At 35.8% G+C, this 27,577-nt stretch overlaps 1 protein-coding gene across 2 annotated transcripts in view; it reads right to left on the reverse strand.

Moving 5' to 3' along the window:
• Positions 1 to 342: 342 nt before the first annotated feature.
• pik3cb (phosphatidylinositol-4,5-bisphosphate 3-kinase, catalytic subunit beta) overlaps positions 343 to 27,577 on the reverse strand; it is a 109,427-nt gene continuing 82,192 nt past the window's right edge. The window contains exons 8-24 of one of the 2 annotated variants that reach the window (XM_033977288.2): positions 24,328 to 24,417; positions 23,278 to 23,532; positions 22,522 to 22,618; positions 22,278 to 22,408; positions 21,173 to 21,223; positions 18,798 to 18,986; positions 17,080 to 17,201; positions 15,992 to 16,135; positions 15,786 to 15,885; positions 13,881 to 14,077; positions 13,697 to 13,806; positions 12,581 to 12,659; positions 8,567 to 8,734; positions 7,852 to 7,975; positions 7,073 to 7,218; positions 3,283 to 3,415; positions 343 to 2,271 (exon numbers count right to left, since the gene is read on the reverse strand). In XM_033977288.2, coding sequence (XP_033833179.1) covers positions 2,134 to 2,271; positions 3,283 to 3,415; positions 7,073 to 7,218; positions 7,852 to 7,975; positions 8,567 to 8,734; positions 12,581 to 12,659; positions 13,697 to 13,806; positions 13,881 to 14,077; positions 15,786 to 15,885; positions 15,992 to 16,135; positions 17,080 to 17,201; positions 18,798 to 18,986; positions 21,173 to 21,223; positions 22,278 to 22,408; positions 22,522 to 22,618; positions 23,278 to 23,532; positions 24,328 to 24,417 — 2,274 coding nt within the window. In that variant the 3' untranslated portion in view covers positions 343 to 2,133. The remainder of the gene's footprint in view (positions 2,272 to 3,282; positions 3,416 to 7,072; positions 7,219 to 7,851; positions 7,976 to 8,566; positions 8,735 to 12,580; positions 12,660 to 13,696; positions 13,807 to 13,880; positions 14,078 to 15,785; positions 15,886 to 15,991; positions 16,136 to 17,079; positions 17,202 to 18,797; positions 18,987 to 21,172; positions 21,224 to 22,277; positions 22,409 to 22,521; positions 22,619 to 23,277; positions 23,533 to 24,327; positions 24,418 to 27,577) is intronic. The other variant, XM_055226210.1, reaches the window with a different exon arrangement.

Below are 27,577 nucleotides of genomic sequence, written 5' to 3' on the forward strand. Positions count from 1 at the left end.
AGAAACATTTGGCTAATTTCAGCCCTGGAATTGCCAATCTCTAAAGCCCTGGAATTGCCAATCTCTAAAGGTAAAAGGTAGCTGTTAACTTGAAAATTACCACTACATGACATCACAAGGTGGAACAAAGGATTTTGAGCTTGGAGATGTTGACAGACTAATATTAAAAGGATTACTCAAAACATTTGTGAATGAAACAAAAGACATGTTTTTGAGGAAGTACTAACCATTGTAACATGGCTTAAAGCTCACAAGAGTCAATTTTCAGTAATATAGTAATTTTAATAATCAGTAAATGCAGTATTTCTCACATAATTAAAAATACCAATAGGAGATGTGCTGTGCAGTTGAAAATAACTTTAATAAAACTCCTATGAAAACAAACAGCATAACATTAAAAGCCTGTACAGTTACAATATCCAGTGTCTGAGACTTGAAGGCTAGTGGTGTCCTGTATCTCACAAGAAGCCACAGAAAAAAACAACATTACAGGCATTTTAAAGAAACATTATGTAACTTTTCTGGTGAAGGGTCAGTTGCTTGCTTGTTACCATGTAGATGCTATTGCTTTGTTGTCTGGAATCCAGAATACACGCTTCTCCATTACTTTACGAAGATGTGAGTCTGGTCAACGGCGAATCTCCCAGAGTTCTGATGGCCGTGATTGACAGATGGATTAGCCAATCAGGGACATACATGGTCTTTACGCATTAAAACAGATATGGCTGCTTACGAGGAAAAATGTCTTGTTTGTAAATGATAAGTGAACAGTGTGGTCCTTTGTTTCACATGTGTCACTGAAATAAAAAAAAATCTGATTGGATGAACGAACATGTTTGGTTCTGGCTTGAGAAACTTGCATTCATTGTATTAAAAGGTGTTTAAAAAAATGCACAGATCTGACTTGTAACTTGGCCCTGTGATATAAGTTTTATACCATATGGCAAAGCAATGTAATCTCAGACAAGCATGTAGCAGATCTTCCACCAGAAAAGTTCCACATTGCACCTTTAAGAATGGGTTCCAGGTTTCTTACAGGATATGGTGTATGCATGTTTACAGATATTGCACGATATTTAAAGATGCCATAGAAACACCTTCTGTCAAAACAGAGTTTCCACCATTTTAAGCAGAGCCATTTCAACATCAATAAACCCTGCCCAATTCAACTCCACCAAAACACTTGTATAAAACATACAGTTACCGGCACATTCAACTTTGACTCATGATTTAAAACATAAAATAATTACACTTCTCTTTCTTGTTTTGGTCCCGGGGAAGATATTACATGAATAAGTTAATTCCTCATTTGGGTGAGTAGGATTGTAGGATTTTAATCTGTCTGTCTATTAGGGAAAGGCAAATTACCCCAGTAAAAAGTGAATGCAATTGATATGATCTAAAAAAAAATCTCATAATTTAGCTTAAAATTACAACTATATGAACTGTCAAGTGTTTAATTCCAGTGTTTTGATATCTAACTAAAATAACTGCAATTAAATTAAAAAGGCTTCTGTAACTGTATATGGCCAATTCTGTTATCACATTCTCCCTATAACAATACCATAATAGACTTTTAAAGTAGCCTGGCACATATAGGTCTGAGATAAAGTCTAAAATTTAAAAGAAAAAAAAAATTTAATACAATCTTCCTGTAGTTCTGTGGCAAATTGAGGCAGCAAGAATAAAACATTAAAAGGGTCCTCCTCTTCTGTACTTACTCTGGACTGCACAGTCCAGAGTTGGTAAAAATAGTTTAACCACTGAACAAGTCCAAGTCTGTTTAACATTCTGTATGAACCTGTGACGTCTTGTACAGGTGAATTGAAGTGAATGTGGTCCATTGCTTTTTAGTGTGGGCTTACAGAGGCTCCATACTTTGGCTTTTTGCTCCATCACTGCCTGTGCAAAACCCGCAACGTTTAACACAGAAATGTCAAGATTGGATTTTGAGTTCATTTCTCAAATTAAGAGCAGAGAACATTGTAGAAGTCCAGTGTTTGTCCAGTGTTTTGTGTCATTAAAATATAAAGTGAATCTGCTCCTGTGCATTCCCTTTCACTGGTTTCAAAGGTGTTTATAGTTTTACATTGTCTCTTGTCTGACTGCTGGGTCCTTTACTTTAAACCGTTTCTATGAGCGGTTGTCTTTGGCCACGTTATGAGCCATCCAGTTGACTTTGGTGGTCCAGCTTTCTCTCAGCGCTTCGTCAAACTTCTGTCGAAACTGTTTCAGCGCTTCGTCGTCTGTTTTACCCAGAGCCAGAGAGTCCTGAGAAGACCAAAAACAGTGAAGTCATTGAAGAGGCTATAGCAGTAACGTAATCTAAAATTTTAAATCTAAAACAAACATCTGATCTTTTTCTGATCTCACGGTTATTCAAATTTTGCTATTTTCTATACTACAGTTAGGTTTGGAGCTGTAGAAGTTGACTTGATAACTTCTCATTAAAGATAGGAACCAACTACTAAGTGTTTAATTTTTAACAATATTGTACATTTAAAATAGTTTTGGGGAATTAGGGTTTTGCACAAATTATTTCAATATTATCGTTTATCGTCTATATGTTCTTCAGCAATATATCATACTTCAAAACTTGTTATTGTGACAAGCCTAACCTTGACTTCAAAATACAAATGTTACTCTAAAAATCCTTCAATCTTCTGAGCGTTTAGCCATGTTAGAATATGGGTACCTCCTCAAAAATATCCCTGGAGTTATGTTTTGTTTCATTCACACATGTTTCAGTAGCGCTGCATTATTAGGCTGTCTGCATTTCCAAAGCTCAAAATGCTCTATTGCAACTTGTGATATCATGAAGTGGTTGTTTTCAAGTTAACAGCTACACTTTTCCTTTTTGTTTAGTAGAGATTTGTGATTCCAGAGCTGAAATTATCCAGATGATTCTTGTGAAGGTGTATGGGGTTTAAAAGACAGTGAAGTACTTCTTGTATTACCACATGACATCAAGTGGGACAGAGCGTTTTCTGTTTGAGAGAAAAACTCAGTGCTAAATATGTAGGATTTGTGTGTTAAACATGTGTGAATGAAACAAAACACAACTCCAGGTAGGTTTGTGATGAGGAATCAACATCATAACAGATCAGGAGTAATATGGGTTCTTTAACATTCATCAAAAGATTGCACAAAGCCTTTTTGTTCTACACTTATTACTACAACCAATTGACAAACTAATTGCTCTGTTTCAAATTGGCTGGTTGGTTTTGAATTACTTTTTTGTTTTCAAAATCAAAACATAAATTCTTGCAAATGTGATTTTACCTTAAGATACTGGATGTCCTTAACAGAGGTCAGTTCAGGCAGACCAGCTGTTAGCATCAGAGCGAACAACGTGATGAACAGGTTTCCATTCCTCCTCAAGATAAGATAGGCGTCTTCACAGTACTGTCGGAAGCTAAGAAAACAAAAATAAATGCAAGGAATGTATTAGTAGAGGTAAAGCTGTGTTGATGCACGAGACACAAAAGCCTTTTTAATAATGATAAATTGTCACATTTTTATACAGCGCTTTTCAACCTTCAAGGCACCACTCATCCATTCATACACACATTCATACACCAGTGTACGCAGACAGTGGGGGCGAGGTGGGTTAAGTGCATTGCCCAAGGACATAATGACAGCTTTCATTTGTGGGACCTGGAATCACACTGCCAACAGGTGGGTCAGTGGATCAGACTGCTCAATCACTGATGTTTATGTCGAGAGCGGGATTTGAACCACCAACCTTTGAATCAATGGACATATGCTACTGTTGTCTCACAATAGCTAAGTTGGTAAATCTCCTTCCTGCTCGGGACACTCCTTGGTAAATGGTAATGGCTATTTATTTATTCTTTATTTCAGACACAAATATTATTAGCAAACAATCAAACATCCCAGGCAAACCAACAGCATTTTTATGAGACAAGCAGCTGATGGACCCTCCACCAGAAAAGTTCCTTAGTGCGTCTTTAATAAGAACATCTGGCATAAAAATAAGACCAAAACTATATTTCTGTATGATGTTCCAACTTGCTAAATGATGCTTCCAGATGAAATGAGTGTCTATGATGATGGTGTTGTTGCCCACACAATCTTCATCACATTTCATTTGGTTTTAGGTCAAATGACTCATTGTTGTACTCGATGCCAGCGTGGGATAGAGGAAGAGGATGGTGTGAAAGCGCAGCAATACAACATCAGGCATAGTTAATTCAATAAACCATTGTCTTGCAAATAAGGGTTAGGTGGCTAAGAGACTGGGTGAGTAGGGCTACACCTTTAACGATATGTACTTAGTAGATAAGGATTCACAATAGGATTGAGTGAAATTCCAACTCAGAATTAGAACTACTTTTATCAGAATCAGAATCAGAAGACTTTTATTGCCATAGTCTCTGAACACAGTTCACAAACTAGGAACTTGCTTTGGTGAAAAAGTGCAACATAAACACACTGAATAAATACAAATACAAATAAGGGCATGCACAAAGTTAAAAAGATATGCTTAAAAAAAATGAAAACAAATGAAATACTTAAAGGGAGAAAATATATACAACAGCAGCATCAGAACAACAGTGCAAAGTGGCTTATTAAAGTGACCGGTGTTATAAAGTGTCAGCAGACATGCAGACATTAAGGACTACTCATTTTACTAAAACATAGCTGAAAGTATTATATTTAGATTTGACTAAAAATGTAAAAAAAAACCCAAAAAAAAACAACTATTTGGACATTTTTTGCGTTTCAGATTTTACTTCCTGGTTAGAGATTGTGACTTTGCCTAGCAACTGTTACCTACTGGTCCAAAACTCCTCTAATGTACACAGAAATTATTATTTGACAAATAAAATGTAAGAAAATGCATTTATGTTGTTGAAATAATGTCTGTGTAGACCCTCAGTCTACCCTATTCAGCCCTTAACAACTCCATCCTCAGACCCAGAACAATGAGAACAATAGCAGGGTCGTTGCGGGCTGAGTAGGGTAGTTTCAGCTGAACCTGGAGACAATAGCCTTTAACAGTTTCAGTGTAGTTAGCCCCTCCCCTCAGATAGATTTAAAGGCAGTGGCCGCCAGCATTCTGACCAGAACTGAGGAAGTGGCTTGGATGAGCAGCGAAACATCTTCACTCCTACAAGATTTGTCCAGTTGACAGATTTAACTTCGTTGTTTGCTATTGTTGAAATAATGTTTAAAGTATCTAAAAATTTATTTCTCATGTGTAAATTGTGCCTAATGTTTGTACAGAATAGCACGTTTGTCCACTGATCTGAAGGTTGGCAGTTTGAATCCCACTCTCGAAATAAACATTAATCAAGCAGTCAGATCCACTGTCCCACAGGTTGGCACTGATATCGTTGTGTCCTTGGGCAAGACACTTAACGCGCCTCTTCCTCAGTGTCTGCTTACACTCGTGCATGAATGTGTGTGTGAATGGGTGAGAGGTTCTTGTTGATGTAAAGCTCTTTGAGTGTCTTGAAGATGGAAAGTGCTATATAAAAATGTGACCATTTACCACTTACCATGTCAACAATATGGAACGCTCTAAAATAAAACTACTGCAATTTTAAAGATTTATCTTCACAACAGATGTTACTTAATGAGCTGCGAAAAACCCACAAGAAGAATTGAGCATGCCAACAGTAATGATGATACCAACCTTTAGAACATCCTGACCTGTACTGACAATTCTGCTAAATTCAAGTTTATAGGTCACAATAACAAATCTATAGGCACATCCTCTGCGATGTATGAGTCACTGTTCCATTTTTTATCTCATTGTAAACAACTTCATTAAAGGCACATGGCACAACATGCGTATCAGTCGACAAGTGTGTCAAATCTGCAGTGAAGATGGTTGACTGCAAGCGTGCATTTATTTTCATTGTTGCCAAATATGCTTCATTGCCATAGTAAACTGTAATAGTAAATAGCCTCAAATGCAGTGGATTAACTGTTTGATTTAGAGAAATATTAAAGTATTTTCTTTGATAATGGCACCTTTTACCATAAAATATCATAAAATGCGTACATCTCCTTTTTGGTCCTACTCAAAGACTACTATTACATAGGTCAACAACTGTAACTTCAGTGGCTTTCTACAAACACAATAACACAATATTCAATATATCAAAACATGTTTGACTTGAAGATTAAGTCAAACATATTTTTTGGATGCACTTGTTCTTATTTAAGCTGCACTAATAAATCTGAGACAAAGAACCAGTTTCTCCCTGCAGTATAAAGTTTAATAAAAAAAAAAAAAGTACTCTACTATACAAGATGGTACACTGCAGTGAAGGGCTGCATAATGTATCACAAAATTATGCCAATATTGGGATATATAGCTTTCCCAATATTGGCTGATGCAATAACTGATAAAAGAAGAAAAAATCTATTGCAACAACACAGTTCTCCATTTTACATAAGTGTTTTTGGGAAGTAAAATGGACAATTCACAGATTTTATTCATTCTTTTCCTTATTAAATCCTATAGTAGACTTGCTGTGGTCTTGGGTCAGGTTGTTTTCATACTGCCAACTAGTTAAGTCGATGTAAAAGTCGATGTAAAATGGCATCTGCTCTGGGAGGATTGGTTGGGCAGTGTGAATCCAACAGCCTCATTCTGAGTCGCATTAAATGGCTGCTCCAAGGTGGACTCCTGGAGCGGCTCCACTCGCACTCTGGAGTGGGGCGAGTGTAGTGTGAACACGGCCAATCTTGGGCCGACCTACGCAGTCAAAGCTTGGAATTGGGTAAAAAAAACCAACAACACTTGGATAAGGTATATTTGTATGAATAGGCGCTGCAGAGCTGCTGTTTGACACATATGGAAATAAATTTGGCGATCAGTCATGGCTCTTGGGGTGAATGATGTGCGGTGCATGTGAACAAGACAGAACTAAATGTATTGGGAGCTGGAGTCGGTCTACAAAGTGCATCAACATGAGTGAAAACAACCTCATCAAGTGTGAGTTTGAGACCCAGTTTGACTGGTAAATAAAGACAGTATATTTACAATTAAAGTAAATACAAAAAAAGTAAAATCATAAACAGGTATAAATATTACCTTCCAAATTTCTCCGTGTACCCTGTCTTGCCCTGTTGAATGACGTGGATGAAGTCATGCGTCAGGATGAATGGGACCCTCTCTCTCTTGATGCCAAACTTGGACTTGAAGTTTCCCAGAATATGCCCAAAGTCTATGTGAAAGAGCTTCAAACAGAAACAAAACAAATACTTTAAAATAATACACTTTGGTATACATTTGTGTAATTCATATTGTAAAAAGTATGTGGGCTGCGAACCAAAAAGCATAAGTGAAATATATTTTGGACCAAACTGAGCTCCATCAACTGACAAAAAATATCAAAAAGAAAACTTAACAATGATTTTCAATAGTTTTTAATTAAAATCCAATATTAAGAAAAAGGTGTTAAAGTTACACAAATCAGTGAATCATTTTATAATAATACATAACACTTGTATAGCGGTTTCAGGAAACTAAATGACCCTTCACACAGTTCAAGACAAAATGCAAATGAAAGAAACAGATCAAAATGGAGATGCTGTTATTTGAAGGTAGTTTTGAACAGGTGAGTTTTTTGAACATGGTGAGTGTGGATGAGTCTCTAATGTGTTTGGGCAGCAGCGGCAAAGGCCCTATCCCCCCAGGTCTTGAGTTTAGTCCTGATGGGAGTAGTGTAGCCAGGAGGTGGGCATCAGTTGCCTGGGTGGATGTGGTGGAGCTCAGAGAGGTAGATGGGGGGCCAGGTTATGGAGGGACTTATACACAACTTCCTTTCTCATGTAAAATTACCAGCCCTCTAATAGATGTTTGTGCCTCACCTGTCCAGTGCTGCGGACCATGATGTTGTCACTGTGTCTGTCTCCAATGCCCAGAACATAAGTGGCCACACAGTACCCAGCGCACGACAAAGTAAACTCCTCTATGGCCCGGTCCAGCGCATCACTGCAGGAAGAATTGTACATAGGTCACTACAACTACAACTACTACTACTACGGTCAATGAAGTTTAGTACTCAAATATTCTAAGAGGTAGAGCTTATAGAGGTAGGAGATATGGTGGTTTTCAGAATCTAGTATGTGCTGATGTCATACTAGCAGCCGGGGGTCAAGAGACAGTTTTTCTTATTGATTACATTGTACTTTGCCATGAAATATCCAAAAGGTAAATTCAAGGTATGTTTAAAAAAAAAAAATGTATAAGTTGTTTCCTCATCTAAACTTTTCATGGAGATTTGGTGCCCCCTGCTGGTAATTTATATATAATATTTTAAGCGGGTGATTATTATTAGGGGACATTATTAGGTTAATCAGATGTGTACAAGAGTAGATTAAGTAGATTAATGCTGCAGAACATACAGATGGCCTCAGCCTGTCACAATAACAAATGTTGAAGATCTGACAAAGAAATAGACGATGAAGCGAATACTGAAACAAAAGAATAAAAAAAACTAAACAAAAAACCCCCTCAAAAAACACGGGATGCAATAAATAAATAACATGAACATATATAGATGGTGACAAAAGAGAGCAGTACCCAGAATTCCTCTCCTTTAGCCAGTTGAGCAGAGCGTCCTTGTTGAAGGCAGCAGCTGCAGCCACGTTGCTGCTGGTGAGCTGGATGTTTGCGATGGTGTCGGCCGAAGACACCACTTCGATCAGTCCTGCCCGATCCCCTGTTGCCAGACAGCCGTACGGGACTATTCTGCAAGGAAAGGAGAGAGGAAACAAGCCATTAATAGGGCTGTAACCAATCATTATTTTAGTCGACTAGACAGTAATTAATGTTTCGATTAGATTATTTCCATTATACATACTGACACTTTTTAAATGCATAATGAAATTAAGGTTGAAATATGGTGACAGTAGACTTTTAGATAGATAATATTTACAAATAAGGTGTGTCTGTGTAATCCCTCAGTTGTCCAGGTATGATCCATAGTAAAAGAAAAATTTAAATCTCTCAACTGGGCACAAAGTTGTTCATTCAGTTCTGTCAGATTGCTGGTGGACACTGCCTTATATCCATCTGAAGGGAGGAACTAGCTGACCTGAAACACTAATGGGTACTCACATCTACTAGCATACTGGCAAACGCTTTTGTTTTCTTTGTTTAGTAATCTGACCGGAACTGAAGAAGTGGCTTGGGTGAGCAGTGAAACGTCTTCACTCCCACAACTTTTTGTCCAGTTATATCCAGTGAATATTTATTTTACTACAAATAAGGTCTGTTATTAATGACAAAAATGAAACTCTGATAACCACCTCTTCTCCCTGGCATTTAATACGAGCTAGACAGGATATCGTGGTGTTTTATTGTTCTTTGCCTATTGTATTGTATTATCTGTAGATTTGTTTTTCTGTAAAGCACTTTGGTCAGCTGAAGTTATTTTTACTTGTGCTAAAATTGACTTTGTAATGACACTATCTATGTTTAAAAAAGGTCTTTATATATGAATTTTATTCTATATAGTCCAGAAAGCGATTATGATTATCAAAATATATTTACAGATATTTTTTATAATGGACAAGTCATGAGTCGTCGCTTAATGATTGCAGCCCTGGTTAGCCCATGTGACCATGTAACCAATGTGATCTTTTCTAGGGCAATTTTTAGTAGTGGTAGCAGTTTAGTAGTAGTAGTAGTAGTTGTTAAGTAGTAGTGGCGGCACTTTAGTAGTAGTAGTGGCGGCAGTTTAGTAGTAGTAGTGGCGGCAGTTTAGTAGTAGTAGTGGCGGCAGTTTAGTAGTAGTAGTGGCGGCAGTTTAGTAGTAGTAGTGGCGGCAGTTTAGTAGTAGTAGTGGCGGCAGTTTAGTAGTAGTAGTGGCGGCAGTTTAGTAGTAGTAGTGGCGGCAGTTTAGTAGTAGTAGTGGTAGTAGTGGTAGTAGTGGTAGTAGTAGTAGTAGTAGTAGTAGTAGTAGTAGTAGTAGTAGTAGTAGTAGTAGTAGTAGTAGTAGTAGTAGTAGTAGTAGTAGTAGTAGTAGTAGTAGTAGTAGTAGTAGTAGTAGTAGTAGTAGTAGTAGTAGTAGTAGTAGTAGTAGTAGTAGTAGTAGTAGTAGTAGTAGTAGTAGTAGTAGTAGTAGTAGTAGTAGTAGTAGTAGGCAAAAATATTTCAACTGCTGAAATTATAATTTATATGGTACTTTTAGGCTTTTCAAATACATTTTCAACCAGATGCTGGCAGAAGGATTCTAGAGAATATTTACAAATCAACTGTATGTATGTATTAATTAATGCAAATCCAAACATTTCTATTGTTTTTATGACATTTTGATTTAATAATACTATTTGTCCTAAAAATAAAATGCAAAAACAATAACATTTATTTTAATGTTATTTTAATCATAATTATTCAGATAAATGACAACTGTTGCAGCCCTAATCTTTTGTCACGCTATATGCCATTTACATTAAAAATTTAATATTTAGATTTTACATTAATACCATACTGTGGGAGAGTTGTAGGAACACCAAATGATCCAAATATTTATTTAATTTATTTATTTATAGTGGACAGTGCATGTTGACCAACAGTAACTGTTTAACATGCCAGAATTAGCCAAGAGGCTAGTTTTCATCTGTTGTCCGTTGCCATGATGTACAGATGGCTCCTTGCAAATATTTAAATATTTTAACAGTGTTTAGGTATTCACTACCATCTTGGGGTAAATATGAAGGCATACACCTGTAACTTGGCTAGGGCCTTACTTTGGATCATTCTAGGGCTAAGCAATATCAGCTCCATGTAAACACGGAGAGTGTGGAGAGAGACATTAACAAAAACGTCATAGTAAAGGTGGAGGTTGCCGATAATGACAAAAATGAAAACCTCAAATGTTTTTTTTCTTCTCCAGATGAAATTTAAGCAGTGCATCAGGAAAGCGCTAAAATGTGACTGTAAATGTGTCACCTTATACTCTTGTTTAGTAGATTACCCATGACATTTATGTATATTTTAAGTTTTAAGTAAGTTTTAATTATATATACTTGATATTTCCTTTTATTTATATTTGTATATCTCTAAAACAACAATTGTGATATTATCATTTTTTTAAACATATGTCTCTCACTTCTAGTGCATAGTGGACCTTTAAATAGAATTAAACAGGTCTGAAAGGTTGATAAGTTGTTTTTGATGTTTTAGGTAAAGCCTGAACTTTGCTTTTAACATTAAAACGTACAATATGCAACTTTCTAGGGGTGGCACATCACTTGCATAATCCCATTGGAAGAAGAAAGATAAAACCATACTTCAAAACATTCACCAACAAAATAGATACATTTTGTGCAATACTGTGAAAGATTATAGCCATAGGAATAACATTTCCATGGAAATGAGCAGAAGGAGCACACAAAAAACATGGTTGTATTTTAGTCTATTTTCAGATAAAAAGTTAGATACTGTTGTTTTAACAATTTTTTTTAAAATTTTGACTATGAAGTGGCTGGTTCTGTTACACAATGGCATACAAGAAAGAAAAGGGGAAAAAAAGAGAAAAATCATTGCCAAGACAAGTCCCATCTCACAGAGGTCTACATTCTTACATTGTGCAAAGGTAACTGAATCTGGTACATCTCCACACCTCAATGAAACGTTTACACAAAACTGAAACTGTAAAACATAAAAGCTAAAGTTACATCATAATGGAGGGGTTTCTACTCCACGCCTTTTATCCCATTCTGTGTCTGAACTGTGAACTTATGTCCTTGTAACGTGAACTTTTTTCTGCAGCTCAACTGTCAAAACAACTTTTCCATGGCTCTGCTCCAGATGTGTCTATGTATGACAAAGAGTGCTAACGTTTCCCTAAAATGTGGCTTTAATTTGGACAATCTAGCATATTTTAAGTTTGTGGGTGTGCTAAGAAAGTACAGAAAACTTGGGTGTAAAAGGGTCACGGCTCAAACTAGCATGAAGTCATTTAAGTGCCTCTAAAGCACAGCTGAATCTCTCCACAGAAGGCTTGTCAAAGGTATGAAAAAACAGATAGTAACTGATACTAAAACTAGTATCAAAACTCGATACGCTTTTGAGCAAGACAGAAATGAACCTTTCCTGAATACCTTTAGCATGATCTTGAGCTGTATCAGAATAAGTATAAGACCACATATAAATGGATGGATACTTAAATGTATTTTAATAGTTTGTAACCTGCCCAGGGAGTGCAAATGGAAACTAGCTTTAGCTCAATCTGGTTTAAAGCATCGCTTCTTTTATGAGATTAATGCGTTAGCACATGTTCCCTGTTAAAATAAACCAATGAACTAAACTACACTAGTATATACCCATGTACCACAAAGGAACCTACCTGGACGATTGAGGAATTACAAAGATATAAGCTCACATAGAAATATAAAAGAAAGTATTACAATTTTAATTATCATTGTGATATTGGAATCAGTATTGCGCATCAACTCTATTGCTTGGCATCAAAATAGGGTTTGAAATTTTTGTATTGTGACAACACTACTCCATGGCATCCTATAATCACACAGAGTAGGAGCAAAGTGAAGAAACAAATCACTGAAATAGGCAATGTAGAAGTCATACCTGAGATCAAGACTCGCCTCTTTCCAAAGAAGATCCATCAGCCGTAATATCTGCAGTGTTAACATGTCCTGTCGCAGGTCTGTTAAAGGGAAAGATACACCGATGAGCCATTTTTTATAATGATTTAGATTGGGTTCCAGTACAAGAAAATAGTAACCAAATATTAAAAAGATTACAGAAGATACATTACAGTATACGAAGATAAAAAAAAGTGCATAGTAGTATTAAGGTTGTTTTGATCACTACATACTGGGAACTACCCATAAGCGCTGCAGTATTTATAAATGTTCCAATACAAATCATTTCAACCGATATCGATGTTGTGTTGTGGCCAATAAATACACATAATTGCAAGACCCATGCATTTAAGCAAAGTTGTGCTAACGTTCACAATAGGCTCTGTGCACAGTAGCACGCTAGCTAGCTCACTCTTATTAATAAATATTGGAATACAAAGAATAAATAACCGATGATTAAAATTCGAAATTAATTAAAATAAAGACTACTCCATGATTTTTAAATGTAGAATACTTCAGTTTGTGGTGTTATCTTAATATTTATTATGCTTCAAAATTAGCATTGGCGTTAGCATGGAGACACAAACACTTCTTTTTCTAAACAGAAGAGTCCTCCGATGAAGTGCTCATTATGTGTGATGATTTTTTATTTTTTTTTACATGTTGTCAGTGACATTCACCCACAGCTCCCTGTCCACTGCTTGATCTTTATTTATTTATTCATTTCAGCGTAACTCAGAAAAAAACTCAGAGACAAAATTGAACAGGAAATAGTGAGGCTAACAGTGAGGCTGCTGGGTGCTATTGTGTACAGAACCAATTGAAATTTCACTTTTGTGGAAAAAAATTTTTTTCTTGGAATCTATGGAATCTAATGTTATAATGATATGGTATGATAAACATACAGCCACTTCTTAAGCTTCATCGCCCATTTACGGTTTCTACGCCCATTAATAATAGAAAAAGATATATAGGAAAAATCTGCCCAACATCTGTATTTTCCCCAATAGACTAAAAAATAAATAAATAAATAAAAATCCTACAAATTCACTGATATCAAGATCAAATAAAAGTCCTACAATTTTTTATGTTTCCTTACCATCTCCATTTTTAAAGATGATTCCCAGAGTGTCCCCGTCCAGCAGCTTGTTGTTATAAACAATCCAGAGAGGCTTCATCTTAGAGTCCATGTACCGACACTTTTCCACACTAAGGGAAAATAACAAGTAAATTAAAAATGTTCAAATATTCAACTTATAAATCAATTACACATTTTTTCTTACTTAACAGCGGCCAGTAGGACATTGGGGTTGAGTGGGGAGTGTATGTCTGACAGGGCATCTGAGTAACCGCTCTGCCTTAGACAGGTCATCATGGCCTCTTTGGTCAGCATGGCTTCCTTGGCTTTGCTGCGAGCGTTTTTGATGGTCCCAAGTTTGATCAGTTCATTCACCGATTTCAGTTTACTCAATGCTTCCACCTGAATAATAATAACAGTAATACATTTTATTAATAAGTGCCTTTCAAAACACCCAAGGACACTGTATAAAACAAGTTAAAAACATAAGAACAGGTAAAAGAACGTGCATAATGGAAGTTCAGGATAATATCACAACCATTTTAAAATGTAAGTCTAACTGGTGTCTGCCACCTGCTTCTCTGTGCCTTGGTAAATGGTTACGTTTTTATATAGTGCTTTTTCCAACTTCAAGGCACTCAAAGAGCTTTACATCAAGGGAGCACTCACCCATTCACACACACATTTATACACCAATGTACGCAGACACTATGGGCGAGATGGGTTGTCCAAGGACACAATGACATTATTCATTTGTAGGAGCTGGAATAACACTGTCAACCTGTAGGTTAGAGGATCTGACAGCTCTACCACTGATGTTTATGTTGAGAGCGAGATTCAAATCATCAACCTTTGGTTCAGTGGACAGACACGCTGCCATTGCCTCACAATTGGTAATACTGTTCAATATAAAACAATGGGCACCAATACTAAAAAGTAAAAAAAAACAAAACAAAACAAACAAACAAAAAACTATTCAAATAGAAAGCATGAATAAAATAATGTATCTACTGATCTATCCATCCATCATGCATGTATTCAGTTCAATTACATCGACTTGTTCCTGTCACCTCCTTGTCTCATAGCATTTCCATGGAGACAAGAAGGTGGCAGACTGTACACCTGAGAGGTTACATAGTGCCCAAGAATGTACGAGACAGAAATTGATTTGGACAGAGCAAGGATAGTAAATATATGGGTAAGACAACTTATACTTAGACAAACTATTGATCCACAAGTGATATTACTTGGACATAGTAGTAATATAATAAAAGGGTAACGCAAATCTAAATAATTAAAAGAAGAAAAAAAAAATGTAATAGTAATAAATGAAACATGAGTTTCATTTAGTTTAACCAGTTTAACTGGTTACAGGTAAAGATTTGGTACAATATGATGTTTTTCCAATTTTGTACAATCATTAGTAGAACAAGACCCAATTCCAAAAACAAAACCTAATATATAATTTTAGTAGTCAAAGTGTGTCTTTCTATATTTACAACACTAAAACATACTAATAGGAAATGAAAAAGTATTCAGAATCTGAAACGTCAGCACATACATGACCCACGATGTGAACGCTTCTCAAAACAGGAAGTGGTCACATAAATAGTCTCACTGACAGGGAAGTAAAGAGGAAGTTGCCTGGGGAGTTAACTGTCAGAATGAACTGTCTAGAGGTCAAAGGGCAGAGGGCACAGCGGATGACACTGGTGTGACAAGGCTAAAAATACTGACAACTAGAACCTACTGTTACGAAGAAAAAAAAAAAAAAGGTGGTTAAAACTGTCTTGCCCAAGGACACAACAGAAGTTGCAACCTTACTGTTAAAAGACTCTGCACTCATAGGGATGTCAAGATTAGCCAGTTTTCCAATTACTGCAAATATTTATGGTCAGCTTAGGTTAATCATAGGATTTTTTTTTTCTTGAACGTGAGTGAACATGTTGTGCTGATGACAAATGCACAAATAACTATATAAGATATTTTCTGAAATCTACCAAAACCAAGCAGGCTTAGAAAGGAAAGGTTACATAGTGCACTTTAAATGATGTGAGAGAGGGCAAGGATAAGGTTAGAGTAGTGAAAATGAATATTTGTTGTTACTAACCTGCTTTTTAAGAACCTCAATATGAGGAATGCTGCCTCTACAGTATGCCTCTAAAATGAGTGAGAACTGGACTGAAACAGCAGGCATGTGGATCTCTGACCTGCAAAGCACAGAACGACACATTAAGGTAAAATCTGAAAGTAGGCCATGTGTAAATAAACCAGGTCAATAAATACACTTAACACATACAATGCATTCACACACACCTTAAGTGCCAGAATAAGAAGTGTCCTATCTTGCGGTTTCTTTGGGCGCGCTCCAAGAGGAAGTGGGTGAGAGCACAATCATAGTATGGCTCATATCTCAAAACCTGCACCAGCTGCAATAGATACTGGGACAGCTCCTCATCACTGGGGAAATATAAACAATATGTAATCTATTAGTTTACTGTATAAATAAATTGCAGAAATTCCTAATACCTATTCTGAAAATAGGACCTTTACTTAAAAATAAATAAATATATATATATATATATATATATATATATAGACATACATATATATAGATATACATATATAGATATACACATACATATACATATATACACACACATTTGTCCTGAGCTCAAGGTCCTTCTAAAGCTATAAAGCTATTCTGTTCATTCTAAGCCATTAAGTGAGCCATCTTGCTCAAATGAGTATCTAGTTTCAATTGACACCAAAATACATATTCTAAAACACATGCAAATTTAGTTTAAATCCCAATGCACAATAGACATATAATTTGATCGGTGCATCAAATGAAACAATCATCACCCACAAGCAGTGGTGGAAGACGTACTCAATTTTGTTACTTGAGTAAAAGTACAGATACAGAGGTAAAAAAATTACTCAAGTAAAAGTATCACATGGAAAAAAAAATAGTAAAAGTACAGTTTAAAAATGTACTAGTTAAAGTATTTCACACAAGTCTTACACAAGTGTTAATTTGTTTGTTTAAATGTAGTGACATTGATAAAAAAAAAAAAAAGTTTGCTCAAAGCCAAAGCTTTAACTTTAAATCATATGAAAAGTACTTTTTACTTTTCAGTCCTGTTAAAAAAATGTAATGGAATAGAAAGTACAGATACTTGCTCTTAAATGTTGCAAAGTAAAAGTAAAAAGTAGCCACTGTAGAATGTACTTAAGTACGGATACCTAAAAATTCTTCCTAAGTACCTTACTACTTGTACTTTGTTACCTTCCACCACTGCCAAGTAACACTCAAGTATTTTACATATGCACAGATATAGAGTGCTTCTTCTTACATCTTAAAACTAAAATCCAGCTCCTGTTCCTTAATAAAATAGGCCTACCTCATGTCCCGTAGACAGCACACAGCGTATTCTCGAACATACTGGTCAGGATAGTTAAAGTCCAGGAGCTCCAGAGCATCTCGAGGACTCAGTTTGGGCCAAATCTGAAGCAGGGCCTGGAGCTGTCACACAGACAATAACACAATTTTCACATTTTAACAAAAACGCTGATTCAAGACTATGGAAACTACTGCTATTCATTCAGACTCTCACTATGGCAAATTTTTATTTTATGATTACAGAAATATTGAGATGTTATGATTGAGTTATTAAATCACTTCCCACACTTGATGCTGGTGAAGGCCATCTACCATCACCCTACATTTATTTTCATTTCATTCATCTTTATTTATACAGGGAGAGCCCAATGAGAGCACTCAGACTCTCTTTCGTGGGTGCCCTGTTCAAATACAGAAAAATGAAAAAAAAAAAAAACCCAAACTAAACTAAACAACTACATAGGTCCATTTGAGACATTAAAAACAGGAGCAGGTGTAATTATAAATGTTTATCACCAGGATATTAAAAAAACATTTGTGGCACCAGTGTATCCACTTTTGGCTGTACTTGAAATGTATTCCATTTCTGGGAAGCAAAATAACCAAAAGCATTTCTTCCCCCCATTACAGTTCTAGTGCAGCCAGTTTTTAGACTTGGACAATCATGAGATCTTGTATTAAAAGTTCCTGTCTCAATGTTCTACAAGCAAGTGAGATATTCAGGTAGTTTATGAAGTAGCCTCTTATAAATACATTTGATACAGTGTTGTTTTCTTCTGACAGATAGTGATGGTACAGTAATGGGTACATAGGAGATGATTATGGTGGCTGATTTCACTGATCTAGCCATAGTAGGAATACCACAATACAAAATTTTAGTGGAATAATAAATAATAATAATAATAATAATACAAAAAATAATAATATTGTGAGAATAAATGTCAATTTTTTACGATTAATTCACAAATGGGCCCTCTCATTCAAAGAGGTAAACAGATTATCACTCCTCCTGTGTGTCTATCTTTATGTAGTCAAAAGGTAATATAAAATAAATAGATTTTCTTTCTTGGTGTATAGAATTTTAAGAAATCATTTTGCTTCTGCATTCTGACCTACTACAACAGACCTGTAAGATCTGAAATATTTGCCTATTAATCTTAAAATTCTGTCGTCTAAGTGCATGCAAATGTGGCCAGTTTTTTTTCAATGATACAGCTATCAATTTATTTTGCTGGGAGACAGATGTTCACATACAAATCTATTATTTTCAAGGGGGTTACATTTGAGTAGCTTCACTACCTTTAAAGGCCATTTAAAGACATGGCTCAGGTCAACACAGGTGTGTGATCATGTACAATAGTTTATAATGTGCAATGGGCAAGATGCAATATACTATTTATAAATTAATTATTTATCAATATTTTACTTATGGACAATATGCAATATACTAAAGAATTTTACCTTTCAGGCCACATGCAATATATTGTAGAATAGCACTATATAAGCTGGGTTATTTAGCAATTTCACCTTGCACTTTATCGAAGTCTGTGATCTTGAGACTGACCATCTCTTTATGTCTGTTTGTTTTATTGTATTGTCTCTCTGGTGTATTGTTTTCACTGTGTGCATTTGTTTTATGATTACATCAACCTGTCTAGGGACAGCAGATGGAAATGAGCCTTGAATATTTAATAACAACAAAAAGTAAATCTGTGTAACCTGTGCCATGTCTTCATGTTTGCTCCACTTTACAGACAGCAGCAGTTTGGGCAGTGATTGAGGGAAGTTCTCCCGACAGTCGTGACGGAGTGTCCAGATCAAATCCTTCTCGTTTTCACACAGCTGAGACAGAGGGTCCCGCTCCATGATCTCCTTTAACTCAATGTGGAACTTTTTACCGCCACGGCTCTGAAATTAACACATAAAATCAAGTTACATTATTATTATTATAAACTAAACTCTGAACCAGGCCAGATCAAGCCAGGAGTAGAAAAGGCAAGGTAAGTTTATTTGTATAACACAATTCGGACACAAAGTAATTCAAAGTGCTTTACAGAATAAGAAAGACATTAAAATCACAATACAACAAATCAAAACATAAATAATCATAAAATTAACATTAAAAGAGAAGAGTGCAATAAAAACTTTTCAGTCAAAGGCACAGTTAAAAAGAACTGCTTTGAACCTGGCTTTAAACATTGTCAGAGTAGAGGCCAAAAACATATGGCTATAATAGGGGCAGTGCTGTGCAATGTCACTAACTACTTGAACATGAAGGCAGTACACACTTCTATTAAGCCGTTTTTGAATAGAAAGCTGTAAATGTAACTAGTTTGCACTTAAGTTCCTCCCAAAATGATCAGGAACAGTAGATAATGCTATTAAAACACAATGCACACAATTGAGTAGCAAAAAAGTGGATTTAATGTTTAGTTCCACTTTAAAAAGTGCACCCATTATATATTCCACTTTAAATAATTCTATGTTAATCAATGAGCTATTTTTAGGTGCCTGGATGTCAATACAACTCGTACACACAAAACTAAAAACAAGAAACAAAAAAAAAAAAAAGAGTAAAACTACATGAAATACACTGTATTCTGAAAACACATTTTCCTTTCTTTCAATAATATTGTAATGATCTGTATCACAGAGTTGCCACCTTTTGTTGTTCTTGTACTGTTTATGTGTTGTTGTTAATGTAACGGCTTTAATATGTGATACTTGCCTAATGTGATACTTGGTTAATGTGAAGGTTCTATTGTCAGTTACTGGCCTGTTTTGGAGAATGGAAACAGCTGTCTCAATCTGAGTTGAGACTGACGTTGTTACGCTCTTGTTTCGACGTGCGTTATGGCCTACAGTAGCCCTTATGTTGAGAAAATAAACAACCACAAGAAATTGGGTGTCTTTCCTTACACCAGAACGCTATAGTATATGAAGCTAAAAAAGAAGTAAAGGGTTACATGAGAAGGAAACAATAGTTGGTTACGACAATGAACAAGGTTTAAATCCAGGCTGGAAAAACAATTCCATTTAGCTGTGCATCTGGCTGAAACCTTTTTATTCTGCACTCTTCTCTTATAATGCTCATTTTATGATGCATTAAAAGATACAAATATGATAAAATCATTTTATGATTTTATGACTTATTTGTGATTATTTGTGTTTTGATTTGTATTGTGATTTTAATATCCTTTGTATTCTGTATTGCAATCACTTGGAATTAATTTGTGTGTGAATTGTGCTATACAAATAAGCTTGCCTTGCCTTGCCTACCACGAAGTCGTAGATGGTATAAATGACCACCAGAGGGCATGAGTGTATTAGACCATATTACTACATCATGACAGAGATAATTTCCAAACTTAAGCCAACTGTATTCTCTCTAAATGATGCATTTAAAGTAGAGAAATGCATTACCAGGTTATGATTAATGGGGATGTGTATGCCTCATACACATCTTAAAATAACCAACAAGAAGTGGTCGCAGCATGATTACAGGAACCATTGAGGAAGTTCTCATAGTTGAAGCTCATAATGACGCACGTGTTGGCCTACAATTGAAATTGAAACAAAGTTGTGCAGAATCCCGTGTTAATCCCAGATTTCAAATGCTCTCCACAGCAACAGGTCTCGTTCAGACCTGCCCTGCGCATAACACTGTATTACATAAGTAGCTGTACGTTACACACCCAGTGAGAGGTGCGGAGAGAGAAAGCAAAGTCTTAAAGTTTAAATCTGGTTAAATCCTTTGGGGGAGTAGACATATTTGTACTGTATTAAGGAAAAGTATGATATTGAGTTGCAAAGCAGGCCTTAAGCTCAAGTGCTACCAGTTGCATATGTGGGTTTGTGCAAAATGGATGCATACTTTTTCCACATTAGCTAAAACACTGTTTTATTTATTATTTTATTTTTGTATGAAAATGTGGGTAGTATAAGAATTAAAAAGATGCATTGTTAATGGTGAAAGGTTGACCATAATATTTCATTTTAAATTGTCAATGGCAATAGTCCAATCTTTTCACCATTCTGAAACCCATGGATACTTGAATACTTTTTCTTGCTTATTATTGTATTTACACACTCACCATTGGGGCACAGTCATTTGCACGGGCAATTTCTGCTGCTTTTTCCAGAATCTGAAAAATAAAAATACATTACATGAACTCGACGTGAATGAACACAGAAGAGCCTCATCCTAAAAGCTCCATTAACCTGAGTGTGTTTCCATTCTCTTCCACTTCACCAGCCTCAGCTCCAACATAATCACCTGCTCTCATTATAAAGCAGGGAAAGCCTCCGAGGAGGGCTGTCATGATAATTACTACATTGCCTTTTCATTCAATATATGACATAAAAATATCTTCGGAGGAGTCAATATATATCGTGAGTACTTTTTCTTTGCATTGTGGTGAAATTGTTGTTATTCTTCTGTACTTCAATGATATTTGAGCTGTAGAAAGTGGATTTACAAACTTCTATGACTTCTATATATAGCAATATATTGCACTTTAAAATTTGTTAATGTGACACAGATACCACGAAGAGCCCAAATCAAAAGGCTAGTCAAGTTTAGTCATTTAGTATCAACAATTAAAAATGATATAGGGTAGTGACAGGACACCAATAATATTGTTTATCATGATAAAAAGAATGTTCCATGGCATTAAACTGATATATCACTATGGAGAGTATGTGGCACCTCCTGGCTATGACCAAAAAAAAAAAAAAAAAAAAGGACAGTTTGATAGAGATAAAACTGCAAAAAAAATCTCTTCAAATGTGTCAGAAATGTGCCAGAATATCTGTTAGTTGGCAAGAGGTCAAAACAAATCTGATATTATTATGACCACAAACAGCCGTAGTTATAGTTAAAGGTTTACTATGCAACTTTTCTGATGGGGGTTCATCGCCTGCTTGATCTATGGAGATGTTATTTCTTTGCCAGGATTGTTTCAGAGTATAAATTTAAATTAAAAGATACATTTTATACAGTAGACAAAGCAATAATATCACCGACATAAGCAGGATGCAACATACCACAAATGTTACATACTGCAACTTTAATTGGAGCCTAGTGTATAAAAAAAGGTGTTTTGGTGCTTGGTTTATCCATTAGTGTGATAACCCGGGGCATGTCTATTTGCAGTTGTGATTTCCTCAAAACTGTTAAATTTCTCACTTGGTCCTTACCTTGTCAAACGGAGGAAAGACAATTGAGTGTGATAAGTATTCAGGGAAGTTGATGTGTAGAGCTGTGGCGTTCTCAGTATACGGGTTTGTCTGAACTGTTCCTATTGGGTTCAGCATCTCTTCAAGTTCATCTGTTCAGGACATACAACAACACGATTTGAAATGGAAGACGACAGCGAGGAAAAGGAAGAGAGGAAGAGGTCATTAATGTTATAATCGAGATGCATAAAATCGGTTTTCTTACCAGGAAACGAAGACCAGCAATGAAGGATGATGTCTCCAGTCTTCAAGTGACCTTTATAGTCAAACACCATTGTATTGACCCAGGCAATAGGGTAGAGCTGCACAAAACAAAATATTTATTAGTAGAAAAGACAGGGATGAACAGTCTATTCTATTTAACCTTGCAGAGAAAGATGGACTGGGTTGTGAGTTCACAAACTCAGGAGAATACATCTGGGCATGCTCCTGCTGTGATCACAGCTTCCCACTAGTGGGACCAAAGGTGAAGCGCCCAAAGAAATAAAAACAAACATGGTGACCCTGACTGACGTACTTTCGCCTATTTCAGCAGAAATATGGACCATTTTTGTGCATTTGTGGACAGGGAAGGGTCTGTGTTTTTCGCTCAACTGGATTTAACAAAATCATTTTTTTTCAGTTTGTTTTGCTGTTGTGACACTTCAGTCAAACTTAAAATAAAAACTAGAAAAAACTAGAACTTATCATTCTGGCGTAAGGCAGGCCATAATCTGTATTCTTATTTCTCCACAGATCTGTTTCTTGGCCCTGTGGTGCTGCCTACACTTGACACACGATTAATGCCATGCTGTGGAACAAGCAATAACATCTCCATGAAGACAAGCTGATTGGGGCCCTTCCAACAGAAATGCTATATAGTGCAACTTTAATGCAACTCTTTTGCCATAATGCATTTTTCCTAAAGCTACAGTCATCCAAGATTGAAGTAAATATAAAGGTTAAACTGATCTCTTCTTACCACTTTGCCGGACTTGCGTATGGTCTGGTATTTGTTGATGTGAGTGTTTTTGGTGGACTTCTGCTTCTTGACCTTGTCCATGACGGCGTAGATGGCAATGGCGAGGCGGGTCATTCGCGGCAGGTCACTCACAGAGATGTCAAACTCTAAGGTACTGTCTCTCCAGGTGTGCTCCGAGCGGCCGCTGCTCTCACTGCTCACTGCAGGTTTACACAGAAGCTCCGCCCCATGGAACAGCCCCGCCCTCACCTGCACCTGTACAACATGACAGCAGGGCAGTCAGAGGTGGTAAAGAATTCAAAAACTGTACTCAAGTGAGAGTGATGTTACTTCAAAATAGTTAATAAATAAGTTAATATAATTTGAAGGACAAAAGATTAAATACTGTACAAAATCTGGCATTTACAAATTATAGACACAAAAATTAGACAAACTAAATCATATCTGAAGGAGCAGTGCAAGAAACACAAATGTTAAATCATTTCACATTGTCGACATAAAGCTTGTGTGACCTGTTACTTCAATAAAAATATTACTTAAGTAAAAGTTTGCTGCTAGAAAAGTACTCTGAAAAGGACAACTCAAACTCAAGTAAATTTAACTACCGTACTCACCTCTGAAGGAGGTTATATACTGGGTTACAGAGGATATCACAACCATGTATGGGATCATAACTAGATAACTTAAGTTCTTTTGCAAAACAGAATTAGCTTTTTATCACCAATTGTATTACTAAATTCTACTATTATGTTAATTTTAAAATGGCACCTAATTCATTGAGCAATTAATATATATTTAAACATTAATGAGATAATGACATTTGATGTTTTTTATTTTGAAGCTTTGCATTTCAAGTGTTTTTCATTCTGGTAATGATTAAGTACTATCCGCAGTTTTAAGAAAGACACTTCTTTTCATAATATAAAACAGATGTGAATTGTGTTTGACCTTACATTCAACAAAACATACATTTATTTGCTGAATTATTTCTTTGTATATGAAAACACTTGTAATGTTCCACAGATGAAATAGTGTAATGCTGAAACTTACCTTGGCTGTCTCCTCTGCATTCACCTTGCTTGCATTTACTAGAACAATCTTGAATGGGCTCGATACTTCCCACACACAGGTTTGGCTTTGCTAAAGGAGAAAGCGACAATACAAAAGGTTAAATTATTAAAATCAACTACGGTAACTTAAAAAAATATGTAGAATTTGGTTTTCTGCAGTGTTAGGGCAGTTGTATTCATATTCTCGGTCATGCTCATTTTGGGCCTTTTTGAAATGTATCGCTGTTTAGACCTGGTTTAGTCTTGGTTTCATCCTTAAAGGTGCACTGCCTGACTTTCCTCACATTGCTTTGCCTAGAGTGTTCCACAGTATGGGATTAAACATATTCATCTCCATGGAGACCAAAAGATGATGGCACCAGGCCAAGTCGCACCTCTATGGAGAGGCGACTCCAAGGTGAAGATATACTGAGCAATAAAAATGTATTAAAATATAAGCAAATCTTTAAGTTTAATGTTCAACTGTGGAACATCACAAACAAAGAAATAACATGTCCATGGAGATAAGCAGGTGGCATACCAGACATCAGAAAAGTTACGCAGTGTACCTTTAAGAATTATTTTTGTGTTAATAACAGTTCAAACAGTTCCGGTAAACTTTAGAATTGCTAATAACATTCACTCAACAATATATATAGCTCAAATGCCACACATTAGTTTTTAGACATTTAAAGCTGTTTTAAGATTCTCATTGTAGGATATAGAGTAAAACCCAAATGAATATTTTCTGAGAGCGCAAAAAATAAAAAACACTGTCAAACAATTTCAAACCACAAACAAACATGAGGTCATTAGGGTCACAGTGATGTCACTCAGGAGATTTGTGAGTGTCAGCAGGACAAACACAGTCACATGACCACAGACAGCCAATCAGAACAAGCAACAGAGTTCTGACTTCCTGTTTTCGTACCTCTCTTGTGGTATGCTGTTATCTGTGGAAATGCCTGTGTCTCTGCATTTTACATCCTTCCAGATCTGTTTCTTAATATTGCATTACCAAAAGTAAACATATTATCTGTGTAAAGGAAGTATCCAATTTCGTCAAGTCATTAATATTAAAATGTCCAGGCTTGATTTCTGATGATGCAAGACCAAGAAGAAGCATATTCACGGACGATAGGTTAGACCGGTTTAAATGCTTCTGATGTACAAGATTTCAATTGTTTCAAGTTATTTTTGACTGGCTACAAGGTAATTTAGCTTAAGGCTGGGCAATATAACAAAAACAAATTTGATTAGATAACTTTTTTTTTTCTTATTGAAATGAATCAAAATGGCTTTAGTATTAATTTCCTGAACACAAATAATACAGACTTCCAACTACTGCCATTAAAAAAAAAGTAAAATTTCTTCCTTGATACTCTTCCTTGAACTCTGCTCCTAACCACATTCTTTGACTGACAGGAATTGTAGACATGCGCATTAAAGAAACTGACTCAGGTAACTGAATCTTTATCTCAGTTAAAATGAATTGCACAGCCCTGCTTAAACATTACAAGTAATTTTACCTCTTATAGATATTCATTTTTTTTAATAGAGCAGGTGTGAATGATCAAACTCCAATCCTACAAAAAAAAATCATCAACTACAATTTCAGCAGCATTTGTTTTGGGTAACACTGGTAACACCATTTATTGGTTCTTTTAGTGATATTGATATGTACTGGGCCCACCTGATAATCCCTGTGAAAAAAGATACAAAGTTGTGGCCTAGAATTGCGATTTTGTTCACACAACATGTAACTTGGCTAAAGCATGGCTACGAATTGGCTAAAGTTTGGGTACCATTCGTAGCCACGCTTTAGCCAATTCATAACCACACTTTAATCTAGGCTTAAAATACAACAATTTTGAGAAAAAACATTGATTTGCACAGGATTTCAGTAATTCTAAGTTAATTCATGGGAAGGAATTGGCTAAAGTGTGGGTACAAATTGGCTAAAATGTGGAATTACATGTTGTGGGAATGAAATCATAATTCAAAGCCACAAATTAGTATATTTGTTCGTGCAGGTCATCAGGCAGGCTCTGTAGATCCTTTTCAACTAAGCATCTCGCTTTGATAAAATGTTTATTGATTAGTATTGAGGCTTTGATTAAAAAAAACAAAAAAAACCAAAACTGGTCTGTAGAACATTTCTCATCACTTGAACCTCCCAAGCCCCTCCACCGGGGACCACCTCTACAGCGACCAATTAAATCCCAGGCCAATTAAATGAGGCTGACATTTAAACAGTTCACATGCAGAGACCAGTGATGTCATCATGTACCTGGGGGATGCAGCCAGGGACCGCTCTCTGCAATGCACTCTAAAAATATCATCGCCCTCAATAATTACAATCATTATTCATTACTACCAGTTTAGTGGAGATGATTTGACTTGTTTGAATATAGTGTTTTCATATTTCAAAACAGATTATAGGCATGATTATGACTACTTTAGATCCTTATAACCACATATTTTTGCAATCTTTGTATTTCAAGTCAAATTATATATGTTTGACTAGTAAAGAGAGTACATTACATTATCTTTCCATCCTTAGCTATTTTTATTTAAACTTATTCATACCTATTTCAGAAATTCAAGACATTTGTTTTCTTTATTGTAAGATAAACGATCTGCCAATTAAATTTTTATTTTAAAAAGTAAAAAAACCCAAAACAAACTAAGATGACATAGTAATGATAATAATAATAATGACAGTAATAACAAAAATGCATTGAAATTAGTTAGAAATCTTTTGAAATAAGTTGAGTAATCCAATACAAAAGTTAAACTAAAATTGTCAGTATTAGTCCATTGTATTAATAAAGATACATTTTTCCCCTTTTGTTTTTACAGTGCATGGAAGGCTCTTCCTGCCTCTCTGAATTACACATTATCAAGGACAGGTGGCACTTGTTTCCTTGGTCCTCCTCACCTGCTCGGCTCTGCAGGTGGCTCAAAAAAAGAAAGAGTCCATTGTTGTAACTGAATTATGTGAATAGACAGTAGCAGCAGCCTATCTGCAAAAATGATGCAAGTCTGTTTTTTTTATTTAGTTCCGATTTGGCTTAAAGGTCCTATATTACGCAAAATTGACTTTTGTGAGTTTTTAGCCATGTTATAATGTTGCTACCTTCTCAAAAACATACCTAGAGGTGTGTTTTGTTTCATTCACACATGTTTGACTAAACCTTTATTACTAGTCTGTCTACATCTCCAAAGCTCAAAATGCACTGTTAGACCTT

This window comes from Periophthalmus magnuspinnatus, chromosome 13 (genome assembly GCF_009829125.3).
Source record: "Periophthalmus magnuspinnatus isolate fPerMag1 chromosome 13, fPerMag1.2.pri, whole genome shotgun sequence".
NCBI classification, from domain to species: Eukaryota; Metazoa; Chordata; class Actinopteri; order Gobiiformes; family Gobiidae; genus Periophthalmus; species Periophthalmus magnuspinnatus.